Source organism: Oenanthe melanoleuca, chromosome 2 (assembly GCF_029582105.1).
Source record: "Oenanthe melanoleuca isolate GR-GAL-2019-014 chromosome 2, OMel1.0, whole genome shotgun sequence".
Lineage (NCBI taxonomy): Eukaryota > Metazoa > Chordata > Aves > Passeriformes > Muscicapidae > Oenanthe > Oenanthe melanoleuca.
In genome coordinates this window covers 82,317,778-82,334,271 of record NC_079335.1, presented here as the reverse complement: position 1 = coordinate 82,334,271, position 16,494 = coordinate 82,317,778, and the positions used below count along the sequence as shown (strand labels likewise).

Below are 16,494 nucleotides of genomic sequence, written 5' to 3'. Positions count from 1 at the left end.
ACACCCTGGGAAATCAGCCTGGCGAGTGAAAATGGCTTTTTTTTGTTCCTTTTTTTTTTTTTTTTTTTTTTTTTTTTGTGCAGCTCGTTTCTGCCGGGCGGGGGGGGTTCCGTTGCCGGGGAGATGGGGATGGAGGAGCCCAGCCGGGGCCGGCCCCGGGGCTGGGGCAGGGGCTGCGCTGACAGACACAGCAGTGTGAGGCAGATCCAGAGAGGGGGGAGAGAGGCACTGGCAGCCAACAGCTGAACACTTCATTTCCCTGCAAGTAATTCACGACAAGCTGTGCAGAACCTTGGAGGAGCCCTCCGTCCCAAACACCTTCGAATTAAAATGGACTTTGTCTGAAGGATCCTGAAGCGATTTGAACGGCTGCCATTCACCTCTAAAGAGTCTGGTCTAGGGGCTCAGAAAAGCTAGACCTGGATTTCCGCTCTCATCCCTCCGAAAAGCAGCTGTTTATTTTAAAAATAAGCATTTCACGTATTTTATTTTTCTTACAGTCTCAGCAAGTTCTATACAGCAGATATACTTGAATCTGCTTCTAAAATGTGTATGCGTTTATTTTAAGGTAAACCAGTTGGGGTGGGTTTCTTTTCTCCACTGTTAATAATCTGTTTTCCTTGAATTGGATTTTAAAATGGCTTCCTTTGAAGCCTCAAGCTGTTAGGAATGAGCTTAGCATAGATATGGAGGATGTGTAAAATCAGCTACTCCCCTTCACATGGAAATGTCAGATATTTTCCTCATAAAAAACTAGTATGCAGTGTACAACACGCAGGATACTTGGAAATTATAGTAGCAAACAGTCACAATACCTGTATTTGGCACCAGCTCTGCTGTCACTGAATTTTGCTGTGACAGGGTTTTCAGGAACACACCCGTTGCAGCCATGGGAAAGACTGGCATTACTTTGGATCATTACCTGGAGCGGTCAGTGGTCCCCTGGAGCTGCTAGTCTGCAAGCTATTCTTGAACAAATAATTATAGATGAGGATGTTGATTACGCAGTTAGCATGCCACAAAAAAATGTCCACTTGGAATTACAGCTACACATTATTTGCAAAGCGTAGTCAACCAAATAATTAAATTGCTCCTGGCTTAGGCCAGTAAAAAGAGATTTCACAAGGACTGCAAATGATCGGATTAATTTTTATCAAAATCCCTACTGCAGAGACAGACGTGAGGGTGTATTTTCTAGAACGCCTTTTGGAGATGGGATGCCTTTTCACCGTAAGGCAAACAAAAGAAAGGTATGGATGCGTTGGCATATCAATCAGAGGAAACCGGGCTGTGCTAAAGATTGCCTTGGACGAAGGTAACATCAGATCTGGAGTAATCCATAGGAGGGTTTTCGATCTGCATAAAGCAGGTTGAGAGATTAGGAACATCGGCACGTGGATAGAACAAAGGAGAGAGAAAGAAGAAGAAATATATTGAAGAAATACGGGTTGAAAATGGTGACGTGCTTTAATCTGCACCCCTAGAGTAGCTGAATTGTAGAACAGATGAAGCAGCCTTCATCTGGCGGGTCACTAAAACAGGGTTTAGTGGAGTCCCGCCCGGCGCTGGCTACGGGGAGCCTGCATGGGCTATCCGGGGCTCGGAGCAGCCTCCCGTGGGAGCCGCACCCTCCCTCCGCCGCACACGCACACCGAGGCCGCAGTGAGAAACACGCGATGCCGAGGAGGAGCCGCCACGCCGGCTGGCTGCCCCGAAGGGCACTGGGCACGGCGGGAACCGTGCCGCCCTGCCGTGCTCTTCCTCCCCGCCACCTCCTCCTCCTCCTCCAGCGGCAGTGTGGGCAAGTGCCGTGCCCACCCTGCCACCGCTGAAATGCCCGCGGTGACATAGGGGACCGCTCGAAAATAAACTGGGGGATCAGAAATCATCTCTGGGGACCACATGTGCAACCGTCTGCTGCTCCCCCGCCCTTTTCTTTCTTCATCCCTCAGCATCCGTAAATCCGCAGACCCGCTTGCTGCAGAGCTGAGGGAACCACCCCCCTCAAGCCCCCGGCCCTGTGCAGCAGCACCCGCGCTATTGTCTGCTCGCGGGTCTCTGGTGGCTGCGGCCGGACGGGGGACAGCGCGGAGCAGGGCTCTTGGCTGGAGCGCGGCTCCTGGCTCTGCTTCGGGGACCAAATCCGACCTTTTTAGGCATAAATAGAGAAGCCGAGCTCGGCACCGAGGAACAGGCAGGCGGGGACCGCTCGAGGGCAGGGCTGGCGAACAGGATCACCGCACAGCCCGTCCTGGAGGGAAGCCCACCCGCGTCGTGCCAGGGGTAGAACAAACCGGGTCAGGGCGTGGGTTGCTGACCGCCGGTGCAGGCTTGTGCGGGCAGACGGGCGGCAACCACGGGGTGATGCCCCCACGGGGGAGGGAGTCTCCCGGCGGCACCGTATGAACGGAGACACCGGAGGGGGGCGGGGGCAGCCGCGGGGTTCCCCCTCCCACCCCCCGACGGCAACGCCCGCTGCTGCGGCAGGGAAGGCTGCGCTTCACGGGGAACAAAAGGCTGCGGCCGCGGCGGCCGCGGGAGGGCGAAGGGTGGGACGGCGGCCGCAGGGAGGTTCCGCGGTCCGCACGTGGGCGGCCCGGCCCGGCTCGGCCGCCCCATCAGCGGCGCTCGGCGCCTTTGTCCCCGCTGTCAGCGCCGAACGGGGACGGCGGCGGCGCGCCCCGAGCGCTGCCGCGGTCACACCCCCCGCCCGGCCACGCCCCCGCGCGGGACACAATGCCACGGCCCCGCCCCATCCCCGAAAGCTCATTGGCTCCGCGCCTTTCCCGCATGACGTCACCGGCAGGGCGGGGCGCGGCGCCCGATTTAAGGGGCGGCGAGGGGCGCGGCCGCCGCAGCAGCTAGTGCAGGAGCAGGTGGTGAAGGCGGCAGGAGCAGCGGGGCGGCACTTTCGGACACCGGCACCATGCGTGAGATCGTGCACATCCAAGCCGGGCAGTGCGGCAACCAGATCGGAGCCAAGGTACGCACCGCCGACCGGCTTGTCCGCCGGGATCTCCGGGCTTGGGGCGGTGCCCGCTCAGCCGGGCTCCACGTGTCCCGGGGAGAGCGCTGCCGGGAGGGAGAGACCCCGGCTTCCCGCTACGGAGCACCGTCGGGCTCGCCCGTCCCTGGGAGGGTCCGCGCGGCACGGTTCCCGGCTCTTCCATCTTAAGGGGAAGCGCGGTGGGGCTCCCGTGCCGTGGGCGCGGCACGCCCTGGGGAAGAAGGGTATGGCGGGGGAATCAGCTGCTGTCCATCAGCCCCTCGCGGGCGGCAGGCGTCCCGAGCGGGCGGGGGAATGGGCTCCGAGGCGGTGCCACACCCCTCCCGTCGATGCTGGGGGTGTGCAGGGCGCGGTAGCGGCTCTGTCTGGCCGGGGGGCCGCACCCACGCGCGGCGAATCGCCGATCGCCACGTGGCGGGGATTTGGCCGGGGGGCGACAGAGGGGCGTGGCGGCACTGACCGCTCTTCTGTCCCCTCAGTTCTGGGAGGTCATCAGCGATGAGCACGGTATCGACCCCACGGGCAGCTACCACGGGGACAGCGACCTGCAGCTGGAGAGGATCAATGTCTACTACAATGAAGCCACCGGTAACGCCCCTCTGTAATGAGCTTTCCCGCGGGAGGGGGCATAGGATGTGCAGGCAGCGGTCCCCCAGCCCTCCCCACAGTGGGTGACGCCCCAGCACAGCTTAAATAGCTGCTTTGTTTTCCCATCCCTGGATCTTTTCAAATTCCCACACCCTCCATGCCCTCAGCAGCAAATCATGGGGAAGCGGATGGGAGCACAGCAGGGCTCCTGTGACACTGGCTGCCGACTGCGGGGCTGTAACGCTGCTGCTGGTTCCTCCCACAGGTAACAAGTATGTCCCCCGTGCCATCCTGGTGGACCTGGAACCCGGCACCATGGACTCCGTGCGCTCTGGCCCCTTTGGACAGATCTTCCGTCCTGACAACTTTGTCTTTGGTGAGTGACTATGGGATGGAGGAAGGAGTTCCCTGGATAGGAGCTCTACTCACAGGAAAGGCTCGGAGTGAACATGCAAATGACCCCGGGGACCCTAAAGCCCCACAGCAGAGTGGGGTGGGAGAGAGGGGAGGAGCCCGTAGGGAAGGGGCAGTGGCATCACCTGTGTTTGTCCCTGGGGCGCTCATGTGGCACCTGGCTTGTGCTCTGCCCTGTAGGTCAGAGCGGGGCTGGCAACAACTGGGCCAAGGGGCACTACACGGAAGGCGCTGAGCTGGTGGACTCCGTGCTGGACGTGGTGAGGAAGGAGTCGGAGAGCTGTGACTGCCTGCAGGGCTTCCAGCTGACCCACTCGCTGGGCGGAGGCACGGGCTCCGGCATGGGCACCCTGCTGATCAGCAAGATCCGCGAGGAGTACCCCGACCGCATCATGAACACCTTCAGCGTCATGCCCTCGCCCAAGGTGTCGGACACGGTGGTGGAGCCCTACAACGCCACCCTCTCTGTGCACCAGCTGGTGGAGAACACGGACGAGACCTACTGCATTGACAACGAGGCCCTGTATGACATTTGCTTCCGCACCCTGAAGCTGACCACCCCCACCTACGGGGACCTCAACCACCTGGTGTCGGCCACCATGAGCGGCGTGACCACCTGCCTTCGCTTCCCCGGCCAGCTGAACGCCGACCTGCGCAAGCTGGCGGTCAACATGGTGCCTTTCCCGCGGCTGCACTTCTTCATGCCGGGCTTTGCCCCGCTGACCAGCCGCGGCAGCCAGCAGTACCGCGCCCTGACGGTGCCCGAGCTGACGCAGCAGATGTTCGACTCCAAGAACATGATGGCCGCCTGCGACCCCCGCCACGGCCGCTACCTGACGGTGGCCGCCATCTTCCGGGGCCGCATGTCCATGAAGGAGGTGGACGAGCAGATGCTCAACGTGCAGAACAAGAACAGCAGCTACTTTGTGGAGTGGATCCCCAACAACGTCAAGACGGCCGTCTGCGACATCCCCCCGCGCGGCCTCAAGATGTCGGCCACCTTCATCGGCAACAGCACGGCCATCCAGGAGCTCTTCAAGAGGATCTCGGAGCAGTTCACGGCCATGTTCCGGCGCAAGGCTTTCTTGCACTGGTACACGGGCGAGGGCATGGATGAGATGGAGTTCACGGAGGCCGAGAGCAACATGAACGACCTGGTCTCCGAATACCAGCAGTACCAGGATGCCACTGCTGATGAGCAGGGCGAGTTTGAAGAGGAGGGAGAAGAGGATGAGGCATGAAGTTGAGATGGGTAGGAGTTAAGTATAGTCTGAGCAGGCAAGTATTCATTGAGAGAAGGAATCTGTGCAGTTGTGCTGAAGCATGCATTTTTTAATTTGGTGCTCTCCACTGTTGCTTCTGTCAGCAGTTTTGTATCCTTGACTGTCCAATGTAACAGTAGTTGCAAAATACTTCAGAGTCTTCTGTTGAAATGGTTAACTTCTCAAACATAAAGGCTTTTTGTGTCCTAAACTGTCTCCTCTACTTTATTTCTCTCTAGATGAAGCAAGTCATTCTTGTGTAGTTTTCTGTAGCTTCACTTCTCAGTTTATTCCTGAACCTCAGTAAAGGGTTAACCTCAATAAAACGAGAATTCTCAGGCTATGAATTGAGCAGCATGTGGAAACTGCAGTAGCTCAGCTAAAGATGCCAGTTAATTTATGGAAACTCCTATATTTCCCAGCTTTGCTAATTGTTGAGGCAAAGGCTGTTTTAGCTGGTAAAAACACAACACTGGACTTGAATTGTGCAATTCTTCTTTATGGACGTACATGGTAGAGAGGTCAGAGAGAAAGTATTGAATTCCACATTACAGGCTGTCAAAACTGATTTGATAGGATAGCTGCAGGCTTCCCTACTGCCATTCAGCAGCTTATTTAACTTGTTCCAGGGACCATAGTACAGGCATATGGGTGGCTGAATGTGATTTGACTTGATGCTGAGCTCACTTATCTTCCCCTCAAGCTATTCTCTAAATACAGAAATTCCATGCAGAGAAGCATAGGTCTGTACTAGCAGGCAACTTGAGAGCTCAGGTAAAAGTCTAAGCTTTTTGTGTTCAAGAATAAAATTTGTGTTTCCCAGAACTAGCCACTAACCTGTCCCTTACTGCCCTGATTCTACAGGGCAATCAGCTCCCTTTAGGAGATATGAGATAATGGCGATTTCTAGGCTCAAAAGGCAGTCCAGAGCATAGCATACAATCTTAGTCACTTGTAGATATTCTGACAATAGCTGTCTCCGAGTTACATGTTTATAGGGCAATTATTTGCTCCTGGTCCCTGCAGCAGGAGATGAACCCCTACCTGAGCAGGGGAGAGCAGTGCAGCTGCATCCTGCTGTGCATTTTTGCAAAGGTAAGTGTTGTTTCTTTACAGTGAGGGAGGGGGGAATTGATGTTTATACGTCCTTATAGGATGCAAGAACCCTGAATGAATCTACATTTTTAACAGTAGTTAGCAAGGTTTCATAGATTCTAATGCTACAAAGCAAGAGTGAAATCCCTTGTGGAGTTTAGCAGTTACCCAGTGTGTAAACTTAGTTCATCCAAACACCGCTTAGGGGAGTGGTGCTGCACTAGAAAAAAGTGTCACTAAGAGAACTGCTACCCATGCTACAGTTACTGCAGTCCTTACTGCTCTGAAAGAGCTGGTATTCACATGTGTGCAGCCTCTATTGTGATCCTTTACTGAAATGCTTACAAGGCATCACTGGAATAAAGAATTAAAAGGGAGCTGCTGTGCATAACTAATATCTTGCCTGTTTTGAGTCCTCAGCCTGTGGACACTGCTCTGAATGTATGCTGGTCTTTGCTGATGGGTCTGGCTACGCTGGTGTGTGCAGGACAGCAGGCACTTGCTAAAGTTTTTCTCTCATTTGTAGGTTTGGTTCTGGTGTACAGAGGAGTGCAAAGCTCTTAAACTGCCTGGACTGTCAGTAAACAAATACAGCTGTGAATATCCTCAACAGCACTTGTATTCCTTAGCACTTGAGAAGTTCTAGGATTAAACGTTAGACAAATTGAGGTTGTTTTAGTAACTGAGTTAATACACGCTGCCTCAGGCCCTTTGGGGAAATAACACTGTATCTGGTTGCCACAGTAACCTTGCCTTGTAATTACCTAGCTGAGTTGCACTTGAAACTGTTTATCATATAGCTTTGAGTCAGCAAAGGAACCTAAACAGTTTCACTAAAAGAGGAGACCTTGGTCTTTGATAGTAAAGATCTTCCTTTCAGCTATGACACTGTAGAAGGTTTCACTAGTATTCAACAAGTCTAGCATCTAATTCTTAGTGTAATTACACTCCGTCTCTATGTAATCCTTAAATATAGCTACCCAAGTGACACATTTCACTACAGCTCCCCTACTAGAAAGTAGGACACCATCCTACATGGCTTGCAGTTTTAGTCTGGCTTTTTTTTTTTTTTTTTTTTTTTTTTTTTTTCCCTTCCCTTAGAGGAAGAAAACCCAGGAATAGAAATACTCTAGAAAGAAACATGTCCTTTCATAAATCCTACATGTCTTATTTGCCAGTCATAATAATTAAAAAAAATTTAAAAACCATCATTTCAGTGGGAGCTGAGGAATCTAGAAAAAGAGGATACTGAAAGAATTGAAGGGAAGGTTCAAAGCTTGGTAGGAACAGTGAGTCAAATACAAGAGAAGTCAAGTCTCATTCTGGGCCTGGGACTGCAGTACCTATTTTGTCTATCTTTGATCTTTAGCTATATTTATTGCCCAGGAGACCTTTCATTATAAAAACTGGAGCTGGCTGCTACATGCCAAACAACAAAGAGGTGTCTTCACAAGTCTTTGTGGTTGCAATTTTTCTGTTTCACAAAGAAAGCAGAACCACTGGAAGGATTTCACATTAGGTTATCTGCCTCCATTAACCACTTCTGGCTGTAGGTTTATATTTTTCCGTGTGATGATCAATACATTTAGGACTAAAGGTCATGCATGAGGCATCCTGTTTGGAAGAAATGGGGATAGATAATACAAATTTAGTGGTCTGCAGATTAAGCCACTTACGATGACTGGTTTGTGTTGAGATATAAGTTAATAATATAAAGCAATCTAGTTTCACTTCAATAGATCAGTTGTAGCCTGAAGGGAAGTATTCTCTGTTGATAGTTAGTACTGATGGTGTTGGGGAAGGGAACAATCTCTTTTTTTTCTTTTCTTTTCTTTTTTTTTTTAAATTCCTTTTGTTAAATGTGTGGAATTTTTAAGCATGCTAATAGAGTGTCTTGGCCAAGGCAAACAATCAGTGCTTGGTGCTGTTAAGTTCAAGAGGATAAAGATATATAAGGCTGCAAAAAACGATGAGGCAGCATGCATGTTTAATTTAAATAGAAATGGCATGAGTTGTGGTAGCACTGGGATGCCCTCTCTCCTAATTTCTCTTCCCTGTTTATTTCTCAAACCTCAGTCTAAACCGCTGTAGTAATAGTGTTGTGGAAATATAATACAGTATGTGGTCTAATTTCAAAACCCTTAATAGGATTCTAAGCTTACATCTGTTTTCCAACAGATGTTTTCCAGTCTTTCAAGCAGGAGCAATAATGATTCTCCTCTTCCCAAGATACATGAAGTGCCTATATAAATAAAGAAATTGGGTTGCATTAAGCATAAGATGGTCCTGGTGACATGACAGTCTAAGAATCAAACCAGAGGCCCGTCCTCTTGAGAGGTGTATTCTCCCAGAAGATATGAGGTGAAGAACAAAATAACCCAGGTAGCAATAGGATTTAAAACTGAAGAAAGAAGAGAATCCAGATGTTTGGGTCTTCTCTCCAGTGAATTCCCTGCACAAACAGGGCAAACCCCCAATCTGTGCAGGGAAATCTGCTCATGGAAGATGATATCATGTGCTACATAGCTCAAAAGTGTGTGATGCTAGTAGGTTTTTCTATATATGCAAGTTCTATGTGCTTAAAGAAACCATGATGGACTGACAGAGTCCTTATGGGAGGGTGCTGCAATGCACTACTGCAAAGCACTGCTCTGGTGCCCAGAGCAACTCTGGCAAAGTGGTGCAAGAGGGACAAGTTTTCTTGCCTCACTTGAAAAAGTTGGGGCCTCTAACATTATTCTCTGCATTAAAAAGAGTTCTCCTCTTGTTTCCTTTGTCCTTTGCACTCCCTGTAATCCCCATAGCCAAGTTATGTGTAAGATCAGGATGAAACCCAGTAATGGCTTTCAATAGGTCAAGTTTCATGGTTGCTCCACTGAAATCACTTTCCAAATAACCTCCTCTATTACCCAAAAGAATCCAAACCTGGCCCACCTCATCTCATTTCATTACTTTTTTTTTTTTTTTTTTAAGAAGGGCTGTTAATCTATATTAGATTCAGCCTCACAGTGGGAGGTGCTTTAATTACTGCTTTCTGTTTAATGAAGCCTAATATTTTTGTTTGCTATAGCTATGAGGAGGTAAAAATCTTCTCTAGAGAAATCATGTGACTATCCCCTATTATTTGATTCACAACTTTTCTCCCAAAGGATGTTATTCTACTTTTCTTCTGCACATTAAAGATAATGAACAAATACTTTAAGGGACTGTTCAGAAATGGTAATATTATTCCTCAAGCCTGTTCATTGTAGGGAAGGCACTGTTTTTCATTTACAAATAATCCCCTTCTCAAGCTTCCCATATGTTTTTTCAGCTGCTTCTGCATTTCCACAGAACAAAGCTTGTGACACTTTTGAAGCTTTATATGTGCCTGGGGTAATCCGAGTAAGGTTATTTTTCCTTCCCTTACTTCAGCTAAAAATAAACCTCTGCAGAGAAGGAGCTGATTTTGTATGTGATCAAATAAAAAATAATAAAAAAAATTGAGAATTTTTAACCTTTCAATCTACAATCCATTCATACTAAGCATGTGCCTTTTGATACTTCAGCAATCATCTGTCCTGGTCTATTTGTTATTTATTTAGAAGGGAAAGAGCAGACTATTTATTCTCAGATTCTCCCATTTAAATGGGTCTTATCTTAAACTTGCCTACAAGAAAATTCAAAATTGAAGCATTTGGTTGCAGGAAAGTGCCTCAGGACATGATGCATTTTGGAAAAAGACGTTTCTTGGCCCTGAATTTCCTGGATATTTGTCCAGCTGGAGTCCACTCAGCACTGGAAACCGAGGCAGAGGGAGGGTGTTGGAGAAGCTGTGAAAGCCTGCCCATCCCCAGACATTCTGCCAGCAAAGGATACAGTGCAGGAGACAAGTCCTCTCCCTGAGAAGTTTAACAAGAAGTGAGCTGTTTCCCTGCTCCTAGCTTCACTCCTATTTTAAGAATTTGTGAATCTGCCAGAAAGAAAAATTGTGTCTCTTTGAAGTGTATGTATAAGAAGGCTATCTATTTACAGTATCTAGGTAAAAAAGAAATAATTTAGAGTAGGTCATTCCTTCCTCCCCACTCAAAGTAATTTTTCCCTTACAGGCAGAATTCCACTTGTAAGGGAACAAATCAAGTTAGCTCTGTTAAATTCTTGTTTATTAACATTTGATTCTTGTAGTGTAGAGATTTTCCAACTGGTCTCAATTTATCCATATGTCATCCTTTATAATCAGGTTATTTTTCCCCCTTGACTTCCTTGGAAAGCTTAACGCATAGTTGTTTGGGTTTTGTTGCTTTCTGGCAAGAATGCCTGTATCATTGTAATTAATAAAAAATAAATTTTAAAAAAAATGTAATAGTTCAGTTTAAGCAGAATGTGAAAAAAACCACATTTGCTCCAGAGGATGAAGTGGCTACCCTGGCAGAGGTTGTGTAGCTTATTCAGTAAAATGTTCTGTGTTTTTTTGCAGTGAAAAATGTTTCCACAGTTTCCATGAATGTAATAGAAAGATACTGCCTACCTCCATAGTGAATAATTAAACAGGGGTTTCAAGCAGAATTCAAATGGTCTCACAATAAGCTTTACAAACACTTAATGAAATTCAAGCATTGACTTCTTACAGCTTGCTTCTCTGCATCCAGCACAATGATGGTCTTATAGTTAATAAATTAATTGTGGCTTTTTTTGGGACATTTCAGATAAGAAATGTACAGCTCCACCCTAGCAGGCAGGGATTAGAGATTTTATTGGCATTGAGCAAATTGCCACTTCCACAGGCAGGGCTGATTCAGGATCCTCCAGCTGCTAAAAAGGATGGCCCTATTCCTCTTGCCCCACTTCAGGTATTACCTCTGTGTCATTTCCTCTACCAGCTCCAGGGCAAGGACTCTTTCACCAGTCCTTTTCTCTTCCTTAATTCCACAGTTAAAGACAGAAAACTGGGGAGGTGGAAGAAGGTTTTTCTTCAATTAGGTGGTGTGCCAGAGGGAGAATTTGTGTGAAGGGAAACGTGGGCAGCTGAAAGCAGGAGAGAGCAAAACAAGGTATTTGGTTGATTCAGCCACCTAGTGCAACATCACCCTGAACTCTCCTGTAGAGAGCCTGGGCAATTTTAAACAATGTACCCTGAATCCCACCACCAACTACTGCATCTCTTATCAGATCTCACGAGATGTAGTTCAGAGTTTGCCCAGTGTCAGTTTGAGTTACAAATAACTATCAGATTGCAAGAAAGCAAGGAGGCTAAGGAACAAAAGAAACAGTAACTAGTAGATCAGAGTCTTTATCTGCACCTTGTTCTCGATGAGGTGCAGGAAATGAATTGCCCTGGAAAACATGATACCAGCATTTCATTTATATTGATACTGGAATCTTAGTCATCTTTTGACTGGAGGACCCAATTCATAGGGATATCAGATGTGTTTCATCTACTGAGCAATCTAAAAAGGTAGATGCAGCCTGGATGGGGGCAGGAGCCATCTGGCTGATACCCCAACACATCTGGTGTACCAAGAGGAAATAATGAGAGGCTGCTTGTTTTGCTTTTCTTCTTAGTAAATCGCTGCCTGATGATGATCACCACATTTTCCTCTTTTTGGAATCGTTTTGTGACATGTGATCATGTTTATTATGTGGAAGCCAGAGAAGCAGGGTTCTGTTTGCTGCGTCCTGTACAAGCACATTCACAGAAATGCCTGACTCTCTGAGCTTATAATCTAAATTCACAAGAGAAGCCATATGGTGTGGAAGAAATATTAGATTCATGGAGAAGCAGTTCACTTCTCTAAAGGTGCATGGGTTATTTTAGAATTGACAGTGTCCCAAATGGCTCTGTAATGTGATTTTCTCTCACACGCTTATCCTCTCTACTGTTTTGTTCTTGATCAAATACACAAACCCTCAGGTATAATAAACACAAGTTCAGAGGGCTCTACAATTGAACTGCTTTTGCTCATTCATAAAAATATGCTTGTTGTATTTAATAGCTTCTAATGCCTGCAGTGAGTTGTAATATTGAAATAAAAATTTATTTCCCTTTTAGGTATTTTATCACTAGCATTTAAATCACTTTCACAATTATTCCATCCTCTTGCTGGCAGAATATTTTTCTATCTTAATGCATATTGCAAATGATTAAGCATCATGTTCCAAAGGTGACTTCATACAGTCCTCATCAAGTAGGATCATCATAGTTACCAGGTAGAAGGCAAACAATAAGGTAATGAACAGAACCTGCTCATTTGAGTACCAACAGAACGACTCAAAAAGCCAGGTAGTCTCTGATATATATGTCTGAGCAACACGTTATATCATCCATCAGAAATGACTGAGAATAAAGCCACAGACAGACATTTTGTGTACTTTAGAAGCTTTCCTATTTGTACACTTGTGATTCTTCCTTGAACAATGGGAAATCACAGACAGACATAAAAATGTTGTGGGGTCCCTGTTGCCTCCCTTGTGCATCCATTGGCAGGCTCCACTGTTGCCTTGGAAACTGGGTAGGCAGGGCTTGATGCAGGCAGGAAGGAGGTTGTGGCAGTTTCAGATGCTGAGGGGCCCATGGGCATTCCTGGGCACATGCCCTGCCTTTGTATGAATGGGAGAATTTCAGCTTTCATTTGTGATTCTGACAACTTAGAATTTATAGAGCTACATTAAAAAACCCCCAAGCAATAGGAAACTCCCATATCTATTTAAGTATCCTTGATAGCTAAGATTTGTTAAAGTGTTTGCCATAATGAAAGGTTCTGAATTGACATTCAAGTAGTTGACATTTAGTTTGGTTTGTTGTGTGTTCATGGATGTTCAGCATTGCTGAACATGAGGGAACCTGTACACATAAACATGTACTTCCCTTTAGGTACTCAGAATAAAGCCTGGAGCTACATCTCCACCCTGAAAAAAACAGTGACCAGTACTACAGTATCTAAGAATTAGTTTCCTAATAAAAGCCTGGAATTCTTAGTGGAATAACTCTAAAGGAGATCACTGTGTACATGTGGGAAGATGACATCTCAGGGAGTGTTCAGGTATCTTCAAGAGAAGAATCATGCTTCAACTTGGGCCTTTGTGGATTGCCAAGAATATTCTGGCACCCAAAAAGCTCTTCAGTGTCTGTGTGGATCCCTCAGAGAGGCCAGAGTTGCAGTTGTTCTGCAGTTCCACCAGTACTTAGATGTAACTGCCTGCTGCTGCCCAAAAAAGTGGGTTATGCCTAGAGCAAGTACAAACGTATATGCATAAGTGGTGTGAACAATAACAAAGGCTGCCTGTGATTAAGTGTTACTAAGATATGTCAAAGGAAAATACTGAGGACAGCTGGGTTATAAAGAACACAAACTCCTAAAGAATTCAGTGAAAAGATCTCAGTGCCAGCACAGTCCTGAATATTTTGTGATTGCAAAAGCCACATGGAATAGCACCACACTTAATTCCCTGTGTTGCAAAGCTTAAGCCAATCTGTGCTTATGACATTTCACAGCAGCTGAGGTTTCTGCGCTAGGGAAGAAAATGAGCTACAGTTGATAAGAAAGTCAATTCACTGGAGCAAACTGAGAGCCACTTTTGAAAATACAGCCAAAGCACTTTTTCAAGGTCACAGCCAAATTCCAAGCAAAGATAGGGTACTTCTCTAGCCACTAGTACTTCCTGCTGTTGATGAAAAAAAAAAAAAAGAGTGAAGCTGCTGACATTATGCATTGATTTATATTGTGTTAAGCATAGCTAACCTGAGTATTATGTAAACAATTCTGATCATCCTGACTTTATTCTTGATAGTGGTAATGATTTCCCACATCAGTTATTACCTCACCTTTGTAAAAATCTTGTTTTGAAGGTGTTATATTTGCAATATAATGTTATAATGTAGTGTGAAACTGAGATGAATTAACTATCAGTCTGGTGTTGCTGATCACATGCAGCCTCCCACTCCTTTTTTTCCCTTTCATACAACCACACAATTGTGGAGGTTGGAGAGAACCTCTGGGATCATCTAGTCTAATCATTTACTTTGCCTGGCAAGGTCAGCTAGAACAGGTTAATCAGGGTTGTTCCCCCTCAGGTTTTGACTGTCTCTGAGACTGGACACACCACAATCTCTCTGGGCAATCTGTACCAGAGCAGAGCTGTTTTTCTGTTGCTTTTCTTAATGTTCCAATTTCTGTATTTCCATCTGTGTCCATTGCCTCTCCTCCTGTCACTGCACATCTCTGAGAGGAGCCTGGCTCCATCTTTTTTACTGCTTCCTGTCAAGTATTTATACACACTGATAAGAATCCCCCGAGCCTTCTCCAGGAAAACTGGTCCCAGCTCTCAGCCACTCCTGGTATGCCACATGCTCCAATTCCTTAACTGCTTTCATCCTTTCATTAGACTCCCTCCAAAATGCCCATCTCTCTCTCTCATCTAGGAGGAACCCAGAATTAGAAGTAAAACCCCAGATGCACCTCACTGCAGCTTATTCCCTTTTTTGACCAACTGGTAACAATCTTCGTTATCCAAACTTGGTGTCCACCAGGATCTCCAAGTTTTTTTTGCCAAGCTCCTTTCCATGTCCCCAGCATGTACTGGTTCAGCGGGTTGTTCCTTTCCAGGTAGAGGATTTTGCACTTCCCTTTATTAAACTGCATGATGTTCCTGTCAGCCCATTTCTCCAGCCTACTGAGGTCACTCTGGATTGGCAGCACAACCCCCTGGCGTATCAGCCCCTCCTCGCAGTTTTGTATCATCAGCAGACTTGCTGAGGGTGCACTCATTTAACTCACAAACGAAGCAGTTAAATGGTGTTGGCCAAGGATCAGTCACTGGAGTACAGCACCAGCAGCTGGATTCTGAATTTCATGTTGCTGATGTCAAGCCCTTCAGCTTGGCAGTTCAGCTAGTTTTCACTCCATCTCACTGTCCATTTATCTAGGCCATACCTCATCAATTGCCCTACAGGGATGTTATGGGAGAAAGTTCAAAAGCCTTCCCAAAATAAATAATGTTAACTATGCCCAGCCTGTTGATACTTGGCAAAGCTTTAGAGCTTGCATTACCATGCTGTCCCCTTGGCCCTATAATGTGCTTAAGGTGACCTCTCTCCAGTTCTATTATGCTGAACACGAGGTACATTGTTTTGCATCCTCTTTACTAACCTATTTCTTTCTTCATTGTTGTCTGTCATCTCCCTTCCCTGGTGCTAGTGTAAAACTGTCCTCAGCAGAGTGGCCAGATGGGTGGCAAAGCTACTTTCACTTCTGAAAAAAAAAAAAAACAAAAACAGAATTGTGAATCAAGTACTGTTTTACAATCAAGTTCAATAGTTTCTGCATAATCCATCATAGACCCTGCTGAAATTTATTTCAGATGTTCTCCTAAGCAGCAGTGCAGATACAAGTGGTTCAATTATATTCTCCTTGTTGTCCTTGAACTGTCCCTCCTCTCTTGGTCATCTACCATGTACTTATCTCAGTTTTTTTTCCTAGGAGAGATCAAGCAGTGATGCTACTAGCAGGATTCAAAGTTTTCTAAAATGAGTTGTGTGGCAGGTGACTGATAACACTGAATATAACTTCACTTACAGAAAAGAAACATATCCCATTCCTGAATGTGTTAAGCTGCTATCACTGCGGAATAACTCCCAGAAAAAGTAACTCTTTAGCAGAAGCATAAAATCTCACACCAGCCCTCTGTATTCCTGAAATTAGAGCTTCATGTATACATGTTTAGCAGCACTATCTAAAACAGTGTTTCGTGCTTGAAAGTGGCTGTGGGCTTTAATATCACCACCCAATCTCTGTTTCCTGCAGGTGCCCGAGCTATGGAAAAACTATGCTTGTGCTTCAAACATTTTGAAACATGATTAAGAAGGCCGGAGCTAGAAATACCGGCTTGAGGGTGCTAATAAAACATAGCAGCGTGTGCTTTGCTGCTGTGGTGTAGTAGAGGCAAAGGAAGCAAGGGGATGAGTTCCAACAGGTGCGTAAAGAGGAGTTAGGCGGTTTTGTTTTCTTTATCACCGCAAGACAAGCCATGTCGATCCGATTCCGGCCTTTTCCCCGACGGCTGCAGGCGAAGTTCCCCCGGTGCCCCAAGCCAGCGGCGTTCGGCACGCGGAGGGGCGGGTGTCTCCCGGACCGGACCTGACTCGGACACGGA

General features: G+C 46.9%; 1 protein-coding gene across 1 annotated transcript; it reads left to right on the top strand.

Moving 5' to 3' along the window:
- Positions 1 to 2,797: 2,797 nt before the first annotated feature.
- Positions 2,798 to 5,482, top strand: LOC130249069 (tubulin beta-2 chain). The gene is made up of 4 exons (XM_056483417.1): positions 2,798 to 2,983; positions 3,487 to 3,595; positions 3,861 to 3,971; positions 4,190 to 5,482. The coding sequence occupies exons 1-4, from the start codon at positions 2,927 to 2,929 to the stop codon at positions 5,248 to 5,250; spliced, it is 1,338 nt and encodes a 445-aa protein (XP_056339392.1). The 5' UTR covers positions 2,798 to 2,926; the 3' UTR covers positions 5,251 to 5,482.
- Positions 5,483 to 16,494: the final 11,012 nt, after the last annotated feature.

What these genes read in the sequence shown, in the direction of transcription:
- LOC130249069 (XM_056483417.1), top strand. Translation starts at nt 2,927, where the DNA reads ATGCGTGAGATCGTGCACATCCAAGCCGGGCAGTGCGGCAACCAGATC. An exon ending in GCAACCAGATCGGAGCCAAG is followed by an intron (nt 2,984 to 3,486) that starts GTACGCACCGCC and finishes CTGTCCCCTCAG; the next exon opens with TTCTGGGAGGTCATCAGCGA. An exon ending in TCCTGACAACTTTGTCTTTG is followed by an intron (nt 3,972 to 4,189) that starts GTGAGTGACTAT and finishes TCTGCCCTGTAG; the next exon opens with GTCAGAGCGGGGCTGGCAAC.